We start from the raw sequence: 21,299 nt of genomic DNA, 5'->3' as shown, positions 1-21,299 counted from the left end.
TTGTTTCAGGTGATATATATGATGTTTACAATGCTGGATTACATTTTTTAATATTCTTAGTTCACTTTTGGAACTCTAATTGGTACTATTACCCATAATTGCTATTGACCAATTACATATTACTTAATGTTATACAATTTTACAGTATACTGTCCTGGGTGCTTCTGTGCCTGTGAAATACTGTGAGGCTGATAATCGAAATTTAACTTCTCAATTACAAAGAGAGTATCCTGATACAGATAACTGCTGTATTGCTTGAAGTTAGACTGCATTTTATTTTATATTTTCTTTATTATTACTATATTGAAATTTTATCATTGATATTTAAGACATCTTCCTTGTCCGTTACAACGTTAGCATCTGTATGATGTGTTTAGGAAGTTCTCTTTGTATATTTATTTTCTATTGCCTGTTCATGTTCACTTGTTATTTTAAATCGGTTAAAATGTTGTTCGAGTTGTAAGTACTACAGTTGTGTAGAATATTCAAGTGTATTTCTCATGAAGGAGGAGTCTTAAGCTATGATGTAGCAACAGAATTTGTATTAGGGAGATGAAAGATGGGCATTGCAAACCCAGCTTCTGGAGATTTTAAGAGCTCTAGACTTGGTAATCCGGATATGTCTAGGAGGAAAAACCAACAAACAAACAAATATTTATTTATTTAGGGAGATAAAAGGTCTGTTGGCCTTCTGCACGCATCCTAAAGAATCAAGCCGGACTCTTTATTAGTTTCCTTCCTCTGTAGGAAAAATTTAATGCTGAACACAGGAACTCTCCTTTTCTTCTTTTGGCATACTCTGAACTTTGCCTTCTACTGCAGACCCACACAGATATTCGTAAACCTTCTATAGTATTCCCCTGTACACTAACAAGCAGGTATTCTTTTACATTTGCCATCTTAACTGCTGTGTTAGTAAATGTGCAAACATTGTCTAAGTAATTCTGAAAACTCATTTGTGGAGCTCTTCTTGTCTCCATTTTTCAGCAAACAGAAAGAAGATGGAGAGGACAGTAAATAGCCAAGAGCCCCAGGAAAGTGTGTAGTCAAATGGATCACTGAAAGGGTGGAATTTCTGAAACTCTTTCAGTCCATGCCCATGTCAATCAAGTCTACCAGCTTTTATTGCATTTCAAATGCTTTTGTTTGCTTACACTGGAGGAATATAGTGGAGTTCTTTCAGAAGAAGAATTTCATGTTTCAAATTTTCTCTTTGTTGATTCATCAAATTTGTGCTCTTCCAATTTTCCTATAGTGTGTTCTTGCAAGTGTGATGGCAGTTTCAAAATATTTATTCCATTTTCTGAGGTATTTGACCTATCTATTAGACCTATTTTCTGCTTGTGTTAAGAACTTGCTCTATGCTTTTATCAAGCTCTCTTCTTTTTTTTTTTCAACAGTATGTATTCTTATACAATAAAGGGATTTTTATCATGATCTTTGCATTTCACTGTTGTCATTTGCATACCTGTTCACTAATAACTGGAAAATAAATGTGACTCTTCTTTTAGCTCATGCTTATCTGAGAGTGTGGATATGAGATTCTGTCTGTTTGAAGTATTTCATAACTCTTCAGGATGAACACTTGTGCCTGTAAATTAAGGAGATGCTGTTCTAGTAGAAATTCTTACAGATTTTGTTTGAGAAAGCACAATTTGCTTTTCTTCTAGTAGTTAGCTCAGCTCTTAATGGAAATTCTTCTCAAGTTCACTTGCATGGATTTTTCTGCAGATAAGCTGTTGTTTTCTTTTTTATTTTTTACAGGCATATATTGTTTTAGTCTCAAAGTTCAGATTTTTAAGGGTGATGAAGAAAATAGTAATCAGAGCTAGTTAACTGTTTTTCAGATTAAATATAAGGTGGTCATTTTCAAAAGTCAACAGTATATTTGATGCAGACTGAAGTTCTGGCTCCATATTCATTTACTAGTTCTAAAATTATTGTTTGAAAATATTTGTTTGATGCTAGAAACTGGATTTTGGAATCTGTCACTTATTTCAGTTAAAAGGCAGCTCTGGACAGCGTGATTGGCATTATTGACTACTAGGAGCAGTGTTTAGCGAGTGGTTGGGGTTTTTTGGTAGTACAGACTGACAAAAGATTGATGACTTATGACTTATTTTGTGGGAAAAGTATACCTGAGAAACCACAATTTAAACATCAATTTTATTTTTTTTATGTGATTAAACTAATGCTTTCATATGCATAGGGAGACTGCCATAACATCTCAAGATAGTTTCCATCTTAGCTAATCTTAGCTAATTGGGAAAGCTAATTGGGAAAGCTAATTGGGAAAGCTAATCTTAGCTTTCCCAAGACCAGTCCTGGAGCCCATATCTTTTTCTTCTCTGGAAATGATGAGAACAGTGATGGGTAAACAGTGATACCATCATAATTTCTATCATTTTGGCAATACTCAAATATGAAAAGCATTGTTTTAAAATTAAGTCAAAACTTTTGATTTTTTTTTTTCCTGTTAGTGGCAACACCAAATGTGTCAGTGAGGTGGTCAGTCATTTATATAAAAGATAAAAAGGATAATTGTTAAGCTCCTAATCTGTCTGTAATTTTCTGCTCTGTAGGCTTAGTTCACTAAAGGGTTAACTGCATTCTACACCAGCTCAGATGGGTCACTCTCATTTAAAAAATAGAATAATACTGTAATGAATGCAAACATTTACATTAAAAAGTTATATGTAGTATGGGCTTAATTCATTTAAAACACTGTACTGGCACTGCTTTGAAAAAACCTCTTCATCTGTAATATCTTAAAGGCACTTTTCTGGTTTAATCTTAGTTACTCAAAGACCAAAGCTGAAATCTACTTCCCCTTACCTTGCAAGCCAAGGAGCAGTGGAGGGTAAATATATTTTTTTTTCTTTTCCCCTGCCACCTCTTGACAGAATTTTCATCTGCTTTGAGTAGTACTGAGTATTTTTAATGAACACTGGCTTGCAAAAACACTTGCTGTACTGAGGGCATGATTCTGATGTTTGAACCGATACATTTTTGCATCACTTGAAAAATCTCTTTTTGTAGGGCCAGCTGACAAAATTAACTTTCCACACATTGTCTGTGTGTCTCTAGATGAAGTTCTTATTTTGAAAAATCTTTCTAGAATGAAATTCCAAAATGGCAGAAACATAATTTTACTTCCTCTTACCTTGCTATTGATGTGCTATAGCTGTCCCATAGACACCTTACAGGATACCAATCACTTTTTCATCTTTCATTTCTTTAACTTGAGCACTGAGGGTTAAACCTGATGATTAGGTTACTCATTGGTTTAGAGACTAACCTAAAGGAAGAATTGGAATTTGCAAATGTAATGGGGAATGGTGAGGCATTTCAAGGGAACAGTGAGGCCTTACACGGTTGGTTCTTTGTAAAAATAATAATAGTGACAACAACAGTAAGAAAATACCTTTTTGCAAAAATTATTGAACTTCTTGAGGAAAGCTGGAGCTATGAGTGAATATTGATAGGGTAATGTGCAGTTTATTTCTTCATGCTGGAATAAGCAAGTATTTAGGATTTGTAGTTGTTTGCATTTGAGAAGTACCCACCACCTGACATTTTTAATTCGGAGTACAAAGATAAGTCATTGGCTCACATGTTCAGTCTGCAATGGCTGTTTTGGGGACATCTTTCAAGGAAATGTAGGGAGTGCTTTGGTGAAGCAGGCATTTAGCCATTTTTCTGTGGATGGAGAGCTGTTCGGCTACTGAGTTTCTAAGAATATTGGGTTAGTTGCAACGATGGCAAGATGGTTGCCTGCTGATTTGATCACTGAGCCACAAAATACTGCCAGAAAAAGCCATGTGTTGCCCTAAATATGGACATTTGGGGTGCTGTGAAATGGTGCTGCTTGTACTGTCATGGCAAGACTGTGTGGATATCCCAAGATCATTTCCATGTCTGATTGTAGCAAGCCAGAAACCAGATCTGGAATCCACCTCATTGGCTTCACCAGAAACCACAAGGCCTGCGATGGGTAAATAACCAGTGATCACATTCCTATTTTGATTAGTTTGGCAGTGTTTTTCTCAGTAGTGATGAGCCCATTCGGGTGCTTAGATGTTCTGGAAAGTAGATCCACAATGTGGTTGGTCCCTTATGGCTCCCTACTAGAAATCAGTCCATTTGAAATGTTTCTGCTGTCTTTTTGGGGGTTCCACAACTAGGTTTACTTTGCTACCTTGGGCTACCTGTGCCAGTTGAAAAGTGGCATCATGGTACTAGGGGGACTGACACTGTGACATAGCAGTGTCCCCAAGGAAGGGCCACATCTCCTTGTTTGTAGCTCTATCTTGATAGCACGCACGCAACAACAGCCTGTCTGAGGACCTGAAGGTGGTTTTTGTGTTTGATCTTAGCTACTCGAAGACCAAGGCTGAAGTCTACCACTCCTTCCTCCCTGACAACCCAGCAAACCGTGATGGGTAACTAGAAAAAAAATCATCTTTATCCATTTCCCCCTTTCACTCCCCATCACGCCTCCCACCACAAACCATCTGGCATCCTTGTCATCTTCCATGCAGAGCATGAAGACTTCCTGGTGCAGCTTGGCTTGCAGAAGCACTCAGCAAACTTGTTCTGCTATTCTGTTGTTTGTTCTTGTGCTTTTTCCATTGCAGAGAAGCATTTTCTTTAGGGACTGAGTGACAGCTTGCGTAGAGAATGTATTATCACACCTTCCCTTCAGCTGCCATTCCCTACTTCTTTGTGTCTTCCTTTCTCTGGCACATTCAAATATGACAGCATTCTTAAGATGCACATTCCTTCTGGGCTGACACAAGAGGACAGGGCTGCAGTTCAGCTGCCCACCGGGGTTTTCTGTTCCAAGGGTGCAGCTGTTGGTTGCTTCACCATTGACTTTCAAGGCATCCAGTTGCCATCTGCCTACACTTTTCCATTGGCATTACCTGGCATCACGAATGCTCTGCTACTGCTTTTGATGTCATGTTAGAGTTATAAGAATGATGCCTTTTTTCACTTTTTAGTAAATCACGGTACATTTCTTCATGGTTTAAAAACACGGGCAGCCTTTGGTGCCTGGCCGTGCTGCTGACCTAATCTGGTAATGGTATTTCTTGCAGACCTGGTAACAATGCAAGATGTGAATTGTCCCAAGAGATGTTGTTGTGCTTTTGCTGAAATGTTATTTCTCTTGGGCCTATGTTGGGGTGAAGCATAAATGTAGAGACAAAACAACCATATGTGTGTTTACTTTAAGGCATGGGATATGGTACTTAACAATGATGGGCAGAGGTGCTCGTGGTCACAACTTCTTTCATGTGGGCAGGTGTAATTTTTTGCCAATGAGTTAATAAAAACAATACATGAGCAGGCTGGTAAGCCCACAAACCTGAAGTTGAATGTAAGTTTAAATTGTAACGAACCATATTAATGTATCTTTCCCACTGAGATGCAGTTGAATCATAGGTCCCCAGATGTGCTGATCATGTTCATGGTGTCTCAGTCTAAGTGGTAGAAACTGATTCTGAAGTGTGTTTTTTGTGGCACTGGAAAAATCTTGTGTTTTTGTCAGCTGAGCGTCACATGCTTCCGAGTCTTTTCAATGATGCTGTAATTCTTGCCTGTATTAATCTTTTTAGTATTGTTCAACCTTCTGTAAGAATATGCTTTCTGTGTTTCAGAAATTGTACGTCTCCCCTATCACCTCTGTTTTTAAATAGTGTTTTCAAACTGAGATTTTGTATGTCACATCTTGTCCTGTTAGACATAAGAAAGTCTTTATTTGTTTTTCACCTCCTTTATTAGTTGATTTTGATCTGTTCTTTTTTTTAGTTGCATTTTTCAATCATAGTCTGATGTCTTTGAAGATTTCTTCATATTTCTTGCAGCAGCTTCTTCACCATTTGCATCACCAGTGCATCTTCTCGCATTCACATTAGAAAATCCATTCCATGTGCATTCAAGATTTTTTCCTGTCTGTAGTCTGTAGTTCCTTAGTAATGGGTTGAAACCTGTTCAGCCTATAGGTTCAGATGATAACAAAAAGAATTTTTTTGTTTGTTTTCCAGCTTCCCTGGACTCTCATCATATTACTGTCCGGTTCCAAACATCTGCATCAGCAGAAATATCAAAAATAGAAACTGGTACATTGTGTTTACGATACTTCCATATGTTAGGATTTGGTTTTGTGTCAATGTTACAGTTACAGGCTGTTTGCTCTGCTTGCTTGGTGAAATTTTGTCTGCAGCATTTAGTAGTTGGGCTTTATGACTACATGATGATACTCTGTGGCATGGGCTCAAATGAAAAAAATATAGGAATTAATATTCTTTTGGGGTGGTTTTATTTTGCTGGATATAAGAACCACTAACTAGATGGAATCATTATTGTTTATGAAAATATATTCTTGATTGGGAGATTTTACCCTGGGTGATTTTTTTTGTATTAGTCATACCATACATGTTTTTTGGCTTTTTTTTCCATTACTGAGCATTTTTTTCAGTTATGTTATGCTGGAACTTACTGGGATGATAGCTATCCAAGATTAAATTTTTATTCATAGCAAAGGTATGAATGTGTGAGAGATGAGAAGGAAGATTATCATAAACCTGACAGTCAATATTTCAATAATGTTGTTTTGAATTTTCTGCCTCACCTTCTGGCTCTTCAGTATGTCACAAAAGTTTTATTTACGTTATGTCATTTATATCAAATATCACAATTAAGTTACAAATTACATGGTGTGTAGTATATTAAAACCTATAACTCAAAATACTGGCATCTGTTAAACTTAAAAAAAGAAAAACATTGGCAATAGAAATACCTGGTTGTAGAAATTCATATTAGCATGTATTTTAAGTATGTAGGTCTCTTTCTACAGAGAAGGTGAAGTCACACAGCACAGGTTTTTTTGATTTTACATGTGCACAGATCAATTAACTCCTGCTGATAAATTTGCTTTTATGGGGACTACAGTTTCTGTCAGGCTGTGTCTATTAGGTGTGTGTGACTTTTTCAAAACTTTCAGGTTTTGTTCATTTTTTCTCAAGCTGGAAATCTTGTGAAGCTGTATTATTATAGTGTTAGCATCTTTTAAAGCAATGTAAAGCAATCTTACTTTTTCTGATTCGACCCTGTCCCCCCCTATTTCCATGCCAACATGAATCTCTCAGGATTATTTACCTTTTTTTCTGCAGTTACAAGTTCAGCTGACCTGGAAAAATCTGTCCCTTCACTTTCCAGAACACCTCACGTGCTAACAACAACAACGGGTAATATTAATGCATTAGCTTTTCAGTTCAACCATTTTTGGTGTTTTGATAGCGATTTTGGAAATCCTATTCATCACAGATATTTTGGTCATCTGCCATATTTTTATTCCACTTGAGTCATGATCATCAGAGTAGATAAAGTACCCTTTTTCACATAAGCCAAGACAACTTGTGCTTACTGCTGAGAAACTCACCTGATAGTGTTTCTGATCTTACATTTGTCTCTCAGAAAGCCAGTAAAGCTATTCTGAGACACACTTCAATGAAGCTTGGTTTAATTAATGGTAATGATAATAATAATAGTGCCTAAATCTTAATAAGAATCCTTAAATTAGTGGGTTTTGGTTTTTTCTTTCAAGGATTTTATACTCTCAGATAGATGGATACACATACTTATATACTCTATATTGTTTATGCCTGCATAATAAGCTTCTTTCTTACTCTTTCTTCCTTTTCAGTGATTTTTTTACCCTTGTTCTATATGTGTTTATACATACACAGATTATATTACATTAAAATTCACTAATAAAATCTTGATAGCAAAGTGCTGAAAAGAATTAGGGAAGAGAATTAGGGAAATATAGTTGCATTGTTTTTAGTTTCCTATATTGTAATTTTTTCTGCCTTTTTGGAAGTGTTTTATGCTTAAAATCATGGTATTAAAAGTTCTTTTATCTTTATATTTTTTGAGTTACTTTAAAGTACATGGACCATGCTATCTAAAGTAATATTAACTGTGGCTGTCTGACGCTAGTTTTAGTTATCATTTTAACCATTAGCTTCAGCTCCCACTCTAAACCAGCACTGCTCCATTGTCAAAGTAAGATGTGCTTATTGTGGGTGGACATCTGCTTTGCAAATTAAATATGTTATAACCTATAACATTTTTGGTTTGTTCTTATAAAACAAACAAATGAAAGCTGTGTGTAGAATTAATAATCATAGATACTGTAACCTGTTTTTTATAGCTTTCAGTGGTATTCAGCCTGTTCTTTCAAGCCCTGTGACACCTAGTAAGCCTGAAATAGCAGATGCTGGACGAGGTACAATAATCTCTACCTAGTTCTTAATTTAGTAGTTCAAACTATGTTCTAAAACTCTGAAACGAGTACACTGGTAATCTTAACTTCCAGTGCATATTTGAATTGGAGAGTAACATCTGAATTTTGAATTTAAATTGCTGATAATGGTTGAAATTGGTGCTTTTTTACACTTAAAATGCATATAGCAACTCATAGTCATGTGATTCTCCTTCAGTATTTTGAAAAATATGCCACATAGATAATTGAGAAAACCGTCTTTATTGTCCAGTTGTGCTGATGAAAATACTCTGTTATATGCTGTAGATTTTATTCTACTGCTGTATCATTGTAGAAAATACTAAGGAGAGTGTATCCTTAATGACATGAAATTGGTTAATGGTCACAGACACTTGATGCTTTTGGACTGAAACCATAGTTGGATCAGTTGTCAGTTTTCTACTCCAAATTTTATATGGTTTTAATGTCTGACTAATTGATTGTTCAACATGCCTTCTTCATGGAAGTCCTACATTTTATATCATACCATCTTCCTTAAGTAATGGACCAAACCTCAAAATGTTCAAACGCTCAGCTTAAAATCTTACTTGGCAGTGGTTGAGAGCCAGGCCAGTTGCCATGAAAGCAGGAGGAAATGAACATCCAGAATTTCTACACATCACAAACGTAGTGATCATAGTCACTGAAGCTCTGTGCAGTTCAAAAGATTCAATTTCTCTCCAATGCTTACCAAACTGATAGGTGTCCAAGCATTAGTGAAATGTTTGTTGTTCTTGTAAAAACAAATTTGGTTTTGCTTATGAAGAGTTTCTTCCTTTAGCTCTTTGCTCTCTTATGACTGACACATTTCTTCCAACAGCAACAAGCGAATCCATTCTGGAATCTTTCACACCTAAAACTTCTCATGCTTTTCAGTGGCCAAGGGTAACATTAGGTAATAATGTTGTTTTCACCTAGTGAAAAACTCAGTGTTTGTTTTGAGCACTTCATCCCATATGAATGCATTTCTTCCAGCATATCATTTCACATGCATAATCACTATTCTTTTTCCTCATTGTAGAGTCTTGTTCTTCCGTTGTCATTGGATTGATTCTTTTTGATATATCTCTTATGAGAACATAGTGCAGGATGGTTTTACTGTCCTCAGAGAAGTAAAACTTGCCTCTTGCATGAAAAACTCCAACAGCTTTTTGTTAGAGTGTTCTTTCTCTCACTCTCATGCATGTGTTGTCTTTGTCTATGTGTAGAGCTTTCACAGTGGAAATTTTAATTTGTTTGGACACACAGAATCTATTTCTGATCTAGCGACAGTATTTCAGTATCATCTCCATTCCGCACTTAAAACTCTTTCATCAGGTGGCTTTGAAATTCCATACTAAGTTGTCTTTTCATCAATATAAACTTGAGGCATGTGCTGTTTGTTATGGGAAACTCTTGTTAAACAATTTTTGATTGCAAACTGAGCTCTTTCTTTCAGCTCCAAAAGAAATACCACTTATTCCTTCTAAACTGAAACCATCTGCCTCCCCAGAAGTACAGCATGTGAAACCTGGTAATTGTGCACACCATTTTTATAAGTTAGTATGTGGAGACATATGTTTACTAAATATTTAAGCAAACTTCCTAAAAGGGACAAGAGCTATGCATTAAATGAGCATCTTGACTAACTTATCATTCTATAACTGCTCATTGATGTTGCCCAACAAAGGGAATGAGTTAAGCTCATCAGTTTTCTGCATTTGGATCCTGTATTAAAAATACAAACAAGTTCTCAAGTTTTGTAACCTTTTTAAAGAGCTGGAAGGGAAAAAAACTTCTGAGTGGCACAGGGGATTTTTTTAATATCGCTTGTATAAACAATATATGTGATTATTATTTCTGTAATCTCTTCTGCCAGTCCCCATCTCCCAGTTTCACACAGACATACTACAGCAAAGATGGTATCTTTGCTAGTCAGAACAGTTTGTTGATTGAAAGTAAAGTACTACTCATGATCAGTTAGTCCTCCTGCAGGGAACTCAAGGGAAAGTATTGCTTATTTAGTGGAAACAAAGCTTTCTGAAAGTAGAATGGGAAACTTTTGTATACACATGAGATTCATTGTGTGGCCATGAGAACACCATCATTGTGTCGTGTCTTTTTCAGCAAGATTTTGGCATTTAGAAGTTCCCTCTTTAGTATAGTTTCTCTGGTATTTGTTATGGACTGCAGTCTTTCCTCAGTCAAAACCCTCATCTGTCCTTTCTCACTGTTCTCCTATTACATAAAATAAAGGTATTTGTTCATGGAATCAGACAATGGACTAAAAATGTCCTGAGAATATAAATATGGGGAAGGAGCCTTAGAAGCAGACTCTCACACATAGCCATGAGCACACTGTATGTAGTTCTATAGGAAACAAAACTAAAAGAAGTGTAGGGTATTATGTGTAAGAGTAGGACTTAGTTACATGCTTATGTAGTCTATTTAAAAACAAACAAACCAACCCCCTGAACTACTGGAATGACAACACTTCTGACTTACTTTCGACACATCTACTGATCTGGTCAATTACACTTGAATTTTTCTTTTCTAGCCCCTAAACCACCACTTTTGGAGCCTAAAATTTCTCAGACGCTTGAACAACCAAAAGCAACACTAGGTAATACATGTTTCTGTAGCTGTTGGTCACTTTTCATTGCAGTCCAAGCCACAGTTTGTACTCTGCCACTTTATCTCACAGCTTTTACTATACTTAGTCCATTTGTCTGAGAGAGGAAAAAATTTGCTAACTTAATGAAAGGAACATTTTGATGTGATTGTAAGCTACAATTACATATTTTAAATTTACTTACTGACTTCTATAGTGAAGAAAAAACAGGGATTTTGCTGTGGTAGTGAAGTCTTAGAAAGATTTTTTTAAGAAGCCTTCTTAGTAAATCTGATTTTGCTATTTGCTTTTGTTCCCAGTTTCCATTCATTGCTTCATTTCAGGCCTGAAGAATGTGATTTTTATGCAATACAGTAGAAAGGATGACCTTATAATCCAGTATATTTCTTTCAGCTCCTAAAGAGGCAAAACTTACACCTCCTGCATCTAAACCTAGACCATCTGCCAGACCCAAAAAGCCACGAACTAAACCTGGTAACTAACTTTCATAGTAAACGTTTGCTATAACGTATCATTGAAGTAGTATACTTCAGTTGAAATTTATTTAAACTAAAGAAGTGTGAAGCTCAGCACTTAATCTTCAGATATATAGGCACTGGGGCAAGCAATGCAATTTGAGGATTATTATTTTTGTATTGAACCTAAATAAAAACTAAAGAAAAGCAAGAAAATTTTGAACTTTTATATCCCAAAGTAGGAAATTGTGTGGCCAGGAATAGAAACAAATTACTTTCCTGGGTTTTGTTTCAAAATAACCGGTTTTCCAACTTAGTTCAGCACAGGGTCCAGAAAATGCAAATTCTCTTGCTTTGCTGATGATTATAGCATCTTACCTAGAACCACAGAATTTGTACTGATTCTCTGATTATTAATGCATATGTAGACTTACCTGAAACTGTGGAAATAAGAGTGAAATTCTGCTCTGGGATTTAGTAAAGGCATATTTTATGATGGCAAATGAAATTACACTTTCACACAAGGGTTAGATTTGGTCCATGATGTATGTCAGAGAATAGAAGACATTTGGCATTTTCTGGAGCTGAAGAACAAGTGAATACAGTTACAAAAAGATTGCTAGTGTTCTGTGGTTTATAATGAAGTTAGAAAGCTTAAAATTGCAAAATTGTATATCGTAAAAATATATTACTTAATCCTGGAAGAAATCAGACAATATTATTAAATAATTTCCAGATTATTTGTAAATTATTTTTTTGCTCATAAAAAGAATTACTCTCTTCAGAGCAAATAATTCTTTGTGAAGCTTGTTAACTAAATGGTATTTATGACTGAGAACTGTCTCAGAACAGTGTGCATAATTAGTTTTTCATGGCAATCACAGTTTCTAAAACATTTTTAGTGTAGGAAATCTGGTATTGTATTACTAGAATAATTACTTTTGTTTCTGATGTAGGTACCTGTATCTGAATGTAGATGTGAATTTTGCATGGGTGGTTGTTGTTTTTTTTTTTTTTAATGAAAGAGAAAAAAAAAACAACTTACTTGGAAACTTGCATAAAATTGTTTTTCAACAATTGGACAGTTGGACTGCCAAGACCAACATTGTATATTCATGTTTCTGCAACAAAAGGCTATATAACAAGTTTCTGTACAACAGCAAAGAAGGTGGCATGAGTCTATGTTTGTATGCATGCTGCTTCTTTATCCTTTCCTTGCTAGTGGTTTCACTGATCAATCAGCTGGAATCCTAAGAGAGACTTTTTGATTGTAATTAAGCTTGTAATTATCTTCCTGTAAGTAGGTATTTGTGAATATGGCATTTGTTCTGATGGGACCAATGATTCTATTTTTGTCCAGAAATTATTATTTGAGGCATAAAATATGCAGTGAATGGGAATAACCTTGCTTTTGGGTAGATGGCAAAAGAGTCAAAGAGCAGGATCATCTCTATTACAGCGTAACTGGGAAGTTCAGCTTAAATTAGAAACTTGTGTCATGACAGTAGTTGCCACCTTTCCTTAACAGTGAATCAAAATAATTAATAATGTATGTCAAACTCATACTTGATCAATGACTTTCTAATGACCCACTTTTTGTCAAACAGAATTCCTGAATCTTAATTTTGGCTCTCATTCTTAATTAGATTTTTGTACTCTTTCTGATAAACAGTTTGTCTTTTTGCAGTGGAGTAAAAAGCTTCATTAAAAACAACCCATATAAACAATTTTCAGTTTTTCCAACCAATTGTACATACTAGTGAAAGTTTGCAGCTTCATTTTTCTTGATGTTTGGGTAATTGAATATGTCGCTTGCATGTAAAAACAGTTCTTGTTGTCAATGTGTTCATGCCCAACCCTTATACTTGTATTATTGTTAGCATTAACCTCTCTATCTAAACATACTAAGTCCTCAGTTTTTCAGGAAAGGAAACTACAATGGATTTTCTACCATGCATCCAGCTGCACTGCAATATTTTCTTTCCAGAAAATTCTAGTTCTTCATATGCATCCATGCACTGCTGCTTGTGTGATATGAGATTTTTGCAAGTGAACCACAGAGCTGTTTTAACAACAACTAAGCAGAACTTATCTATTGTAGAGTGGGATCTCAACCGCCTACTATTTGTTAATTTCTACAGTCTCAACACAGTACTGAAGTTAAGATAAAATAATGTTAGATAGTTTGGTGCACACATGAAACTGTTCCTTTTACAGTCTTCTCTCTCATACTAGGACTGTAAGGGTCCTGGAAAGACTTCTAAACACGGAGTTTCTGACATATAATCATACCAGAGAATAATGCCTTCTCAGCCTGCTTGATAACTTGGTGCATGTCTTTCCTACTATTATCTGTCCTTCAAAGTTTTGGTTACCTCGTTGTTCAGTGCTTGCAACCAAATTACCTGATAAATTGTTCAATAATATCAAGAGCAACTTTTATGTCAAAAGTCCTGTTTTATTTTCTGGGAGTTTTATTCAGATGCTTTGCTTTCAGAAAGGTCAGAGGAAATGAAAGGCATTTTATTTCCTCCCAATCCTATTCTCCTCTCATCATGATTCTGAGAAATCCATCTCCCAGACCAGAAAAGTCTTTATGAAATGTGAGAGATATATCTATTAATGAATTTATTTTAAATGCACTGAAAAAAAAGCAATTACTAGAGACTTTCAGAAGCTCTTCGGGATTGGGAGCAGGATGGCATTGTTGAATTTTACATTTGAAAAAAATAAAACGAAGTAATGAAAGAGAAAAACAGATTTCAATGATTTAAGATTTAAGAGAAAAACATGGTGCGATGAATATATGGCCCTAGGTTAGTTCTGTAAGAATGTGCAAAGTACCTAATTTGTAGAGTAGTGTGCTTCTTATTGGATTTCCCTGCTTGGATTTAGAGCTAAATGCAGTGCTGCCAGGTGTAGAAAAGCAGTCTTCAGTTGTTACATAGGTAAGAATTGCCTTCTGATCTTTGTAAAGACAGAGCAGTACTTCTACATGCAGTAGTTCAAAGAAGAACTTGGCAAAGAACAAAGGGATCCTACTAGTGAATGTTTTTTCCATAGTTACTTCTGTGTATTCTCATTCTTCACCTTTTGACTCCAACTCATACCAGAGCCTTGTGGTTGGGAGAAAGAACTGTTGCACTGGCTGAGTTGGATTTTTTTTTCTTTTAAAAAGAATGATGATGTCACTTCACATGAGCCACTTCATTCATTATCATTTTCAACAACATGGCTTTAAAGAGGCTTGTGTTGAAGAGAGATTTACCTACCCAGAAAATGTTCCTTTAGAGATCCAGTTTCCAAGGAACATATGAAAACTTCATAATTACTCTCTGTCAGATTTTTTTTGGTCAAGTTTTTGCTTCCCAGTAAAGCTTCTCCTTCCAAACCTCAAGACTTTTTTGCAGCCCGAATAGCCTTTGACAATACTGGGTAGTTGCAATGTCCCTTCACTAACTCACAGAATGGTTGAGGTTGGAAGGGGCCTATGGAGTTTATTTGGTGCAACCCCATGCTCAGACAGGACCTCCTAGAGATGGTTGCCCAGGAACATGTCCAGACAGGTTTTTAATATCTCCAGGGACTGAGGCTCCACAACGTCTCTGGGGAAGCAGTTTACTAAACAGTCTGAATTATTTATCTTGAAGACATTTTGGAGTACTTGCTTTCTTAAAGTAGTTGCAAAAGTGTCAAATACATCAATCATTAATTATAAAAATAGTCAGTAAATAAGTGAGGGAAGATATAAATTCTAAATTAAATACGTCAGTTCTTTTATTCAGATGTTCAAACTTAAACACAGTCCCTCAAATATAATCCGCTCATCATAAGCCTTTCTGAAAGGAAACAGAGACTTTTAAATTAATAAAGTAATTTTATATCTTAACTGAGGGAGCTTTAGAAGTTTCAGGTCTCAAATTTTATTGTATTTTAAAGTTTTAAGGTAACTTTTTCTAAATGAGGGTAATGGTGAGTCTTAAAATGTTTGTGAACTTCAACATGACAATTTGTCAGTACATCCAAAAATAAAGTTTGAGGCACATTGTACAATATTCATCTATCATTTTTTTCTTTCGTAATTAAAATCTGTATCATGATAGGGAGAGAGCACCAGGAGGTAGAGGTAATAAGACGTAGGCTGAGAAGAGTCAAAGCAGAATAAACAAGTGAAGTAAAGTTTGAAGGTCATATTCATTACTTAATTATTGTAGATGTATTTATTTATAGTTTCCAGATTCTTTGGATTCTTTCCTTTCAAAGCTAATTAATTACTCTGGATAGAGACGGGAAGCTTTTTAACTTGATTATCTAACGTGCTGTAGCACTAGGTAACCTACTGGGATCTTCCTGTGACTTGGCAGTTATTTACACCTGAAATCTTTCACATGTAACCTTTGCATCACTGTTGAAGAAACTCAGCAAGATTAATAGGTTTACCAAAAAAAAAAAAAAAAAAGATTTCTATGGAAGTGTTTCTTTTCAGTGGTATACAGGCAGAAAGAAAGGAAAAAATTTGACAGGAAAAGAGGAAGATGAAGTCTCAGAGAGATCCTCTGCCAGTGGTGTTCCTGTAGCATAAATGCACTCAAATTTTCAAAGAGCAGCAAAAGCTGCACAGAGTAGTTACTGTTTCTTAAGAACATTCAGTAAATTTATTATGTACTTGATGTTTCCATTTGAATAGTGGGAAGGAGGTGGATTTTATTTGGGAAGCAAGAGCAGCTGAGCCATACCAGAGGTTGAGAAATAGATGTAGATGCACCTGTATTTCTCTCAAGAAAATTATCTTTATTCCAGCAGCAACCATTCCGGTGTCAGTCACTACTAGGAGTCCCTACACATTTGAACGTCCAAAGCCTGCAGAGGGTAATGATTATGAGTCATCTTTAGTCGTTCTTCTTTTCGCTGGTCTGATAATATGTGCAGTTGAAAACTGTTTCCTGTAGGCTTCTTGCTTATTCACGTGTGGTCCAAACCCAAGAAATGAAAATATACTCGTGGTGCCTTATTATTTCTCCATGTTTCTAGTGTGGAGATACTGTCTTCTAAAAGGCAGGTTATCTCTTCAAAGGCATCTGACTAGAAACTTCAATTACATTAGAAAAGGAAAGTGTAAGAAATATTGCAAGAATAAAGATTTTATGAAATATAAAAATAATATGCATAATCCGAAAATCACATTTAAACTACAAACTGCTGAACAATTTCTGCAGAAAGGGGAACACTTTGTTGCACATAACCAAGTTTTTGCCAGTATCTAAAATCACCATTCACGTATTTGGAGCCCAAATAATCTGCTAAGACTCAAACATCTTAAGCTAAATCTGATGTATTGGATTTTGTGATCCAAATTATAAGAGGATATAATGAGAAAAAGACTAAAAGGCTTTATTAATTTTTATTTTTTTTTCAGATATTTATATAGCTGTACCAACAGCAGGCTTTTAGTCCTCTGCTTGACTCCTCAATTTAGAGGAAAAATTAAACTGTTTTGTCATGGTCAGCATGCCACTTTCAAATAGTAGCAGACTTCAGATTGGGGATACCCGACATTTTTGTATATCAAGAGTCCCTTTCTGTCACCAAGTTAAACTGTGTGATCTCTTCCCTTGCTTGCTCTAGGATTTACTGATTTCCATTAGCAGATTTTTGCTTCTGTTGCCATCAATTTTGTGCAATTATATTTTTCTTTTTGAACCTGTATTATTAGGAAGGAACCTGTATTATTGATTGTCCATGGTTTTAAAACGTAGAAGTTAATGTGAAGATCTGCGTCACTGTGGTGTAGTATTAGCATCTGCTTTTCTGCTTACCAGTGGAGCAATTTTAAGTTTTTTGGAGTGCGTTCCATACTTACCTTGTCACACTGTTTCTGTTGCAGTCTTGGAACCTATTACACTTAGAATTGAACCACCAAGGTCAACGATAGGTAATGATATTTCCTTCGCAAGCCGTGGTGTTTGCTTTTTTCATCACAGAAACCATCACTGAAGTTAATCACTTTATGCCTTAGGATTGTTTCATTAAACTTCAGTTTTCTTCTAGGTAATTCTCTTGCTTAGCATTCATGACAGTTGGTCATACTGCTCTCTTCACAGTTGGAATGTCTCCTTTTTTTAAGAAAACGATGCTGGCAGCTCTGAATCACCTTTCTCATAATTATGCTTGTCTGTGCTTGTCCCAGCTTTTTATTAAAAAAAAAAAAAACTTGAGCTTCAAAAATGACTAAAATTCCACTCACTTGCCTGGAATGTTGTAAACACATGGACATTATTACCTGACTTTCTTTCCTGCTTCCTATAAAGAGACGTTTTTTTCTCTGTTGCAGGTGTGAAGTTTCTGTATTTGTGTGTTCAACTTGGTATCACACAGTAATTGCTGTGCAATTTAACCAACTTATTACCCTCATTTTCTCTTCCAGCTCCAAAGGAGAGTCAGCGTATTCCTTCTAAACCTAGAACTTCACCCAAACCTCACATCTCACAAGTCAAAGAGGGTAAACTACTTTGTGTGATTGTTTCTAATACAGTTTATGTTGGATTGAAATGTATTTCTGAGCAGCTGTTTAGTTATCTGAGCCAGTTAAAACATAATGGGGTTCTGTTCTGCTGTGTGTTCAGTAATTTATTTGCAGTTTTCAGGAATAGTAACATTCACTAGATATTTTTTGTCATGCAAAAGAATAAATCTCTGCTACTTCATGGCAGCAGAATGAAAAATATTGTTCTTAAACTCAGATTACAGTAGGAACTATAGCAAATACCCTGCAATTAAAGTATATATTATGGCTACTTAGGTGGTACAATTCTTTCCTACGTTGCTTTGCATTGTTGGAATAAATACATTTCCCTTTTAAATCACAATTACTTAAATTTCTTTACATTATTATTTTCTGCATGAATGACTAAATTACCCAGTGCATAGTTACTATTTGTTAATAAATATTAATATTTATTAGCATTAATGATCATTTATGCTCTATTCCATTTTTATCCTATGTCATTAAAAGTGACTGCAGTTGAATTCAGTGGCAGGCAGAAAAAAATACTCTCTTGGATATAAAACATCAACATTTGTTATCTTTTGATAAGTGTGAAAAATCTCATGATAATCACTTTACTGAAGATCTTTAAATTGTAGACAAGTAGCAATATATGTGAAAGCTGATGTTATATATTAGATATGACTTCCTTACATAGAAAACAGTCAAAATTCTTGTTCTCCCATAATTTTTTAACCATAGAAGCTGATTGTAAAACATCATTTCCAAGCTATAACTTAGAATGCAACACCTCATAAACTCAGATTTTACCTCTGTGGCCATTTTTCATTATTATTATAGTCTGGCCTTCTCAAAAAATGTTTTTGTCACACAGATGTTACAGGTTCGTACTGTTCTATGGGTGGGGTTTTTTTGGTGGTTGTTTTTTTTTTAAAAAAAAATTTACTGTTTCTTCAAGAATCTGTAATAAACAGAACATTTTTTACAGCGTCATCCACTTATCTTGTAATTGTCTTGAAAGATCCAAAGAATTTTTTTTAATTGTCACCCATACAGAAGAACAGACACAGAGAGGGATACCATTTCTATTGTGCCTCTGTTTCCAATGCAGGAAATGCAAGAAAATAGCATCAATTTCACATCCTTATGCTTCTTAAACATCCAGTTTTATTTTAGATCCACACCAGTTTAGAGCTGAAATATGTAATTATGCAATGCAACATGCTGTAATGCTCTTTAATAATATAGCATCCAGAAAACATGCAAGTGGTCTCTGATTCCAGTTGTATATATAAACTGCATTTGAAATACACCACAAAGGAAAGAGATTTGTGTCACTAAAAAGCCATTTTCTGAATAAGGGAGTGGTACATATTTGGATATCTCTTTGAGGGCCAGGAGAGAAATAATCTCACATTGTGTTTCAGCTTACACTGCTTTCTCAGATACTTCATTTAATATAATGGTTTATGTATGAGGCAGTATATATAGTATTTAATTCAAAATGCAGTTATTAGACAAGTAATACTAACTGTAATTGGAATTCAGTGTTCATAATAGCTTTTATGTTTTGTTTCTGATACAGTCCTGGAATCTATAACCCATAGAACTGATCAGCTAAAACCAACAATAGGTAACAGTTTTACCTATGAGGCATCATCCCATTTAGCTTTTTTCTCAGTATACACTAAGCATCATAAGTACATCTTCATTGCAATTCACTGTTATATTTTTTTACTTTTAAATTTAGTCCTTTTATAAGGCTTTCTTTATAGTGATTTTTACACTTACAATTCATAATCATCTTGTTTGTTTTTTCTCACACAAATGTGTTCTATAAAGTGGGTGGAAGCACCACAATCCACCTTTCACTACATGTCTCTGTCATATGCTGCTTCATCTTTTATACTAGTCCATCCATACTGGCCTTGCTTTATGTTATCCTGTTACAGAGGTTCTCCATCAGCACTGTTTCTTTGTGTACCAGACATCTATACTTCTCCATCAAGCTCATACAAGCTTTTTGTGTTTCCAGAGGGTCCCAAAGTTAATTTTTAATATTATGCCATCTGTAGGTCTCAGTTCTTGAAATATTTTAATAGTTGCATTTTTTTTTTTATTTCAGTTCCAAAGGAAATACAACGTGTTCCTTCCAAGCCTAGAATACCACCGATTTCAGAGGTGCCACAAACCAAACCTGGTAAGTACATCGTTTCTTTATCTTATCATACTGATACCTGTGTCTTACAAATTCTACTGTGATCAGTGGAGCTTCAAGTTTATATGTATCCCTTGGACATATGTGTTTGAGCATTCCTTGAGGGTTAAGATCCAGTATCACATGTCATGACATGTGGAATTTATAAGCAACCTGGTAAGTTTGAAATTATTTTTACATTTGAAGTCAGTGAAACAGTGAGTACTTCTCTGCAGTTCTCGGTGAAAATAGGTCTTTTCTTTGTGAATTCGCATGGGTTTTGGGAAAGCAAAGGTGGAAAGGAGGGGTGTCATTGCAATGAGAAAGGGGTTTTTTCTGTATTTCTCAAATTGAATACTGGGTTTTTTTTTTTCTTTCCCAGACACAATCATTCATTTGTGCTTTTCCGTTCACTTTTTCATAGCCCTTACATTGTTCAGAGATTTAAGAGTGTGTGATACTTTCTATAATGTTGTTTACACATCTTGGAATAGAGCAATATATAACCGTGGGCTAATTAAGGGTGGAGGAAGAAAGTTAACTCAGATTAGCGGTTTCATGAGGTGCTGCAGTGGGTTGACCCTTGGCGAGCAACTAAGCACTCACTAGCCACTTGCTCGTCACACCCCAGAGTTTGGGGGAGAGAATCACAAGAGCAAAAGAGGAAAAAAAAAAGATCATAGTTCAAGATAAATATAGATTCACAAGTGAAGGATAAAAAGAGTGAAAAACCCCCAAGTGATACAAAGGCAACCACTTACCATAGACCAATGCCAGTCTAGGAGCAATGGGTCCTTTGGAAAGACTACCCCCAGTTTTGTTGCTAAGCATGACATTATATGAGGTGGAATATCCCTTTGGTGCATTTGGTTCACCTGTTCCAGCTGTGTCCCCTCCTTGCATCTTGCCCACCCCCAGCCTACACGCTTGCAGACAGAGTGAAAAGCAAAGAAGTCCTTGATGCTGTAACAAGAACTATTCAGCAGTAGCTGAATGGGTGTGTTATCAACACTGCCTTGGTCACAAGTCTAAGACAGGCTACCATAGGGTGTGCTATGAAGAAAATAAACTCCATCCCAGCCAAACCCAGTACTGGGTATCCAAGGTATATGCAGAATTAGATGGTGCTGCTGGAGAAATGGGCAGAAAGACGGCAACAAGGATTCCTTTTCCCCCCAATAAGTCTGCATCTGTTGTTTGAA

General features: G+C 35.6%; 1 protein-coding gene across 1 annotated transcript in view; it reads left to right on the top strand.

Annotated features, from left to right (window-relative positions):
- ABI3BP (ABI family member 3 binding protein) overlaps positions 1-21,299 on the top strand; it is a gene marked incomplete at both ends in the record, with an annotated part of 163,670 nt that overhangs the window by 90,470 nt on the left and 51,901 nt on the right. The window contains 14 exons of the mRNA XM_080351588.1: positions 3,929-3,994; positions 4,377-4,442; positions 6,048-6,122; positions 7,176-7,250; positions 8,219-8,293; positions 9,150-9,224; positions 9,768-9,842; positions 10,866-10,931; positions 11,334-11,414; positions 16,196-16,264; positions 17,280-17,327; positions 17,820-17,894; positions 19,486-19,533; positions 20,026-20,100. Of these exons, the coding sequence (XP_080207714.1) occupies positions 3,929-3,994; positions 4,377-4,442; positions 6,048-6,122; positions 7,176-7,250; positions 8,219-8,293; positions 9,150-9,224; positions 9,768-9,842; positions 10,866-10,931; positions 11,334-11,414; positions 16,196-16,264; positions 17,280-17,327; positions 17,820-17,894; positions 19,486-19,533; positions 20,026-20,100 (969 nt within the window). The remainder of the gene's footprint in view (positions 1-3,928; positions 3,995-4,376; positions 4,443-6,047; positions 6,123-7,175; positions 7,251-8,218; positions 8,294-9,149; positions 9,225-9,767; positions 9,843-10,865; positions 10,932-11,333; positions 11,415-16,195; positions 16,265-17,279; positions 17,328-17,819; positions 17,895-19,485; positions 19,534-20,025; positions 20,101-21,299) is intronic.

Source organism: Nesoenas mayeri (genome assembly GCF_963082525.1).
Source record: "Nesoenas mayeri genome assembly, chromosome: 1".
NCBI lineage: Eukaryota > Metazoa > Chordata > Aves > Columbiformes > Columbidae > Nesoenas > Nesoenas mayeri.
This window is presented reverse-complemented; position numbering and strand designations above follow the sequence as displayed.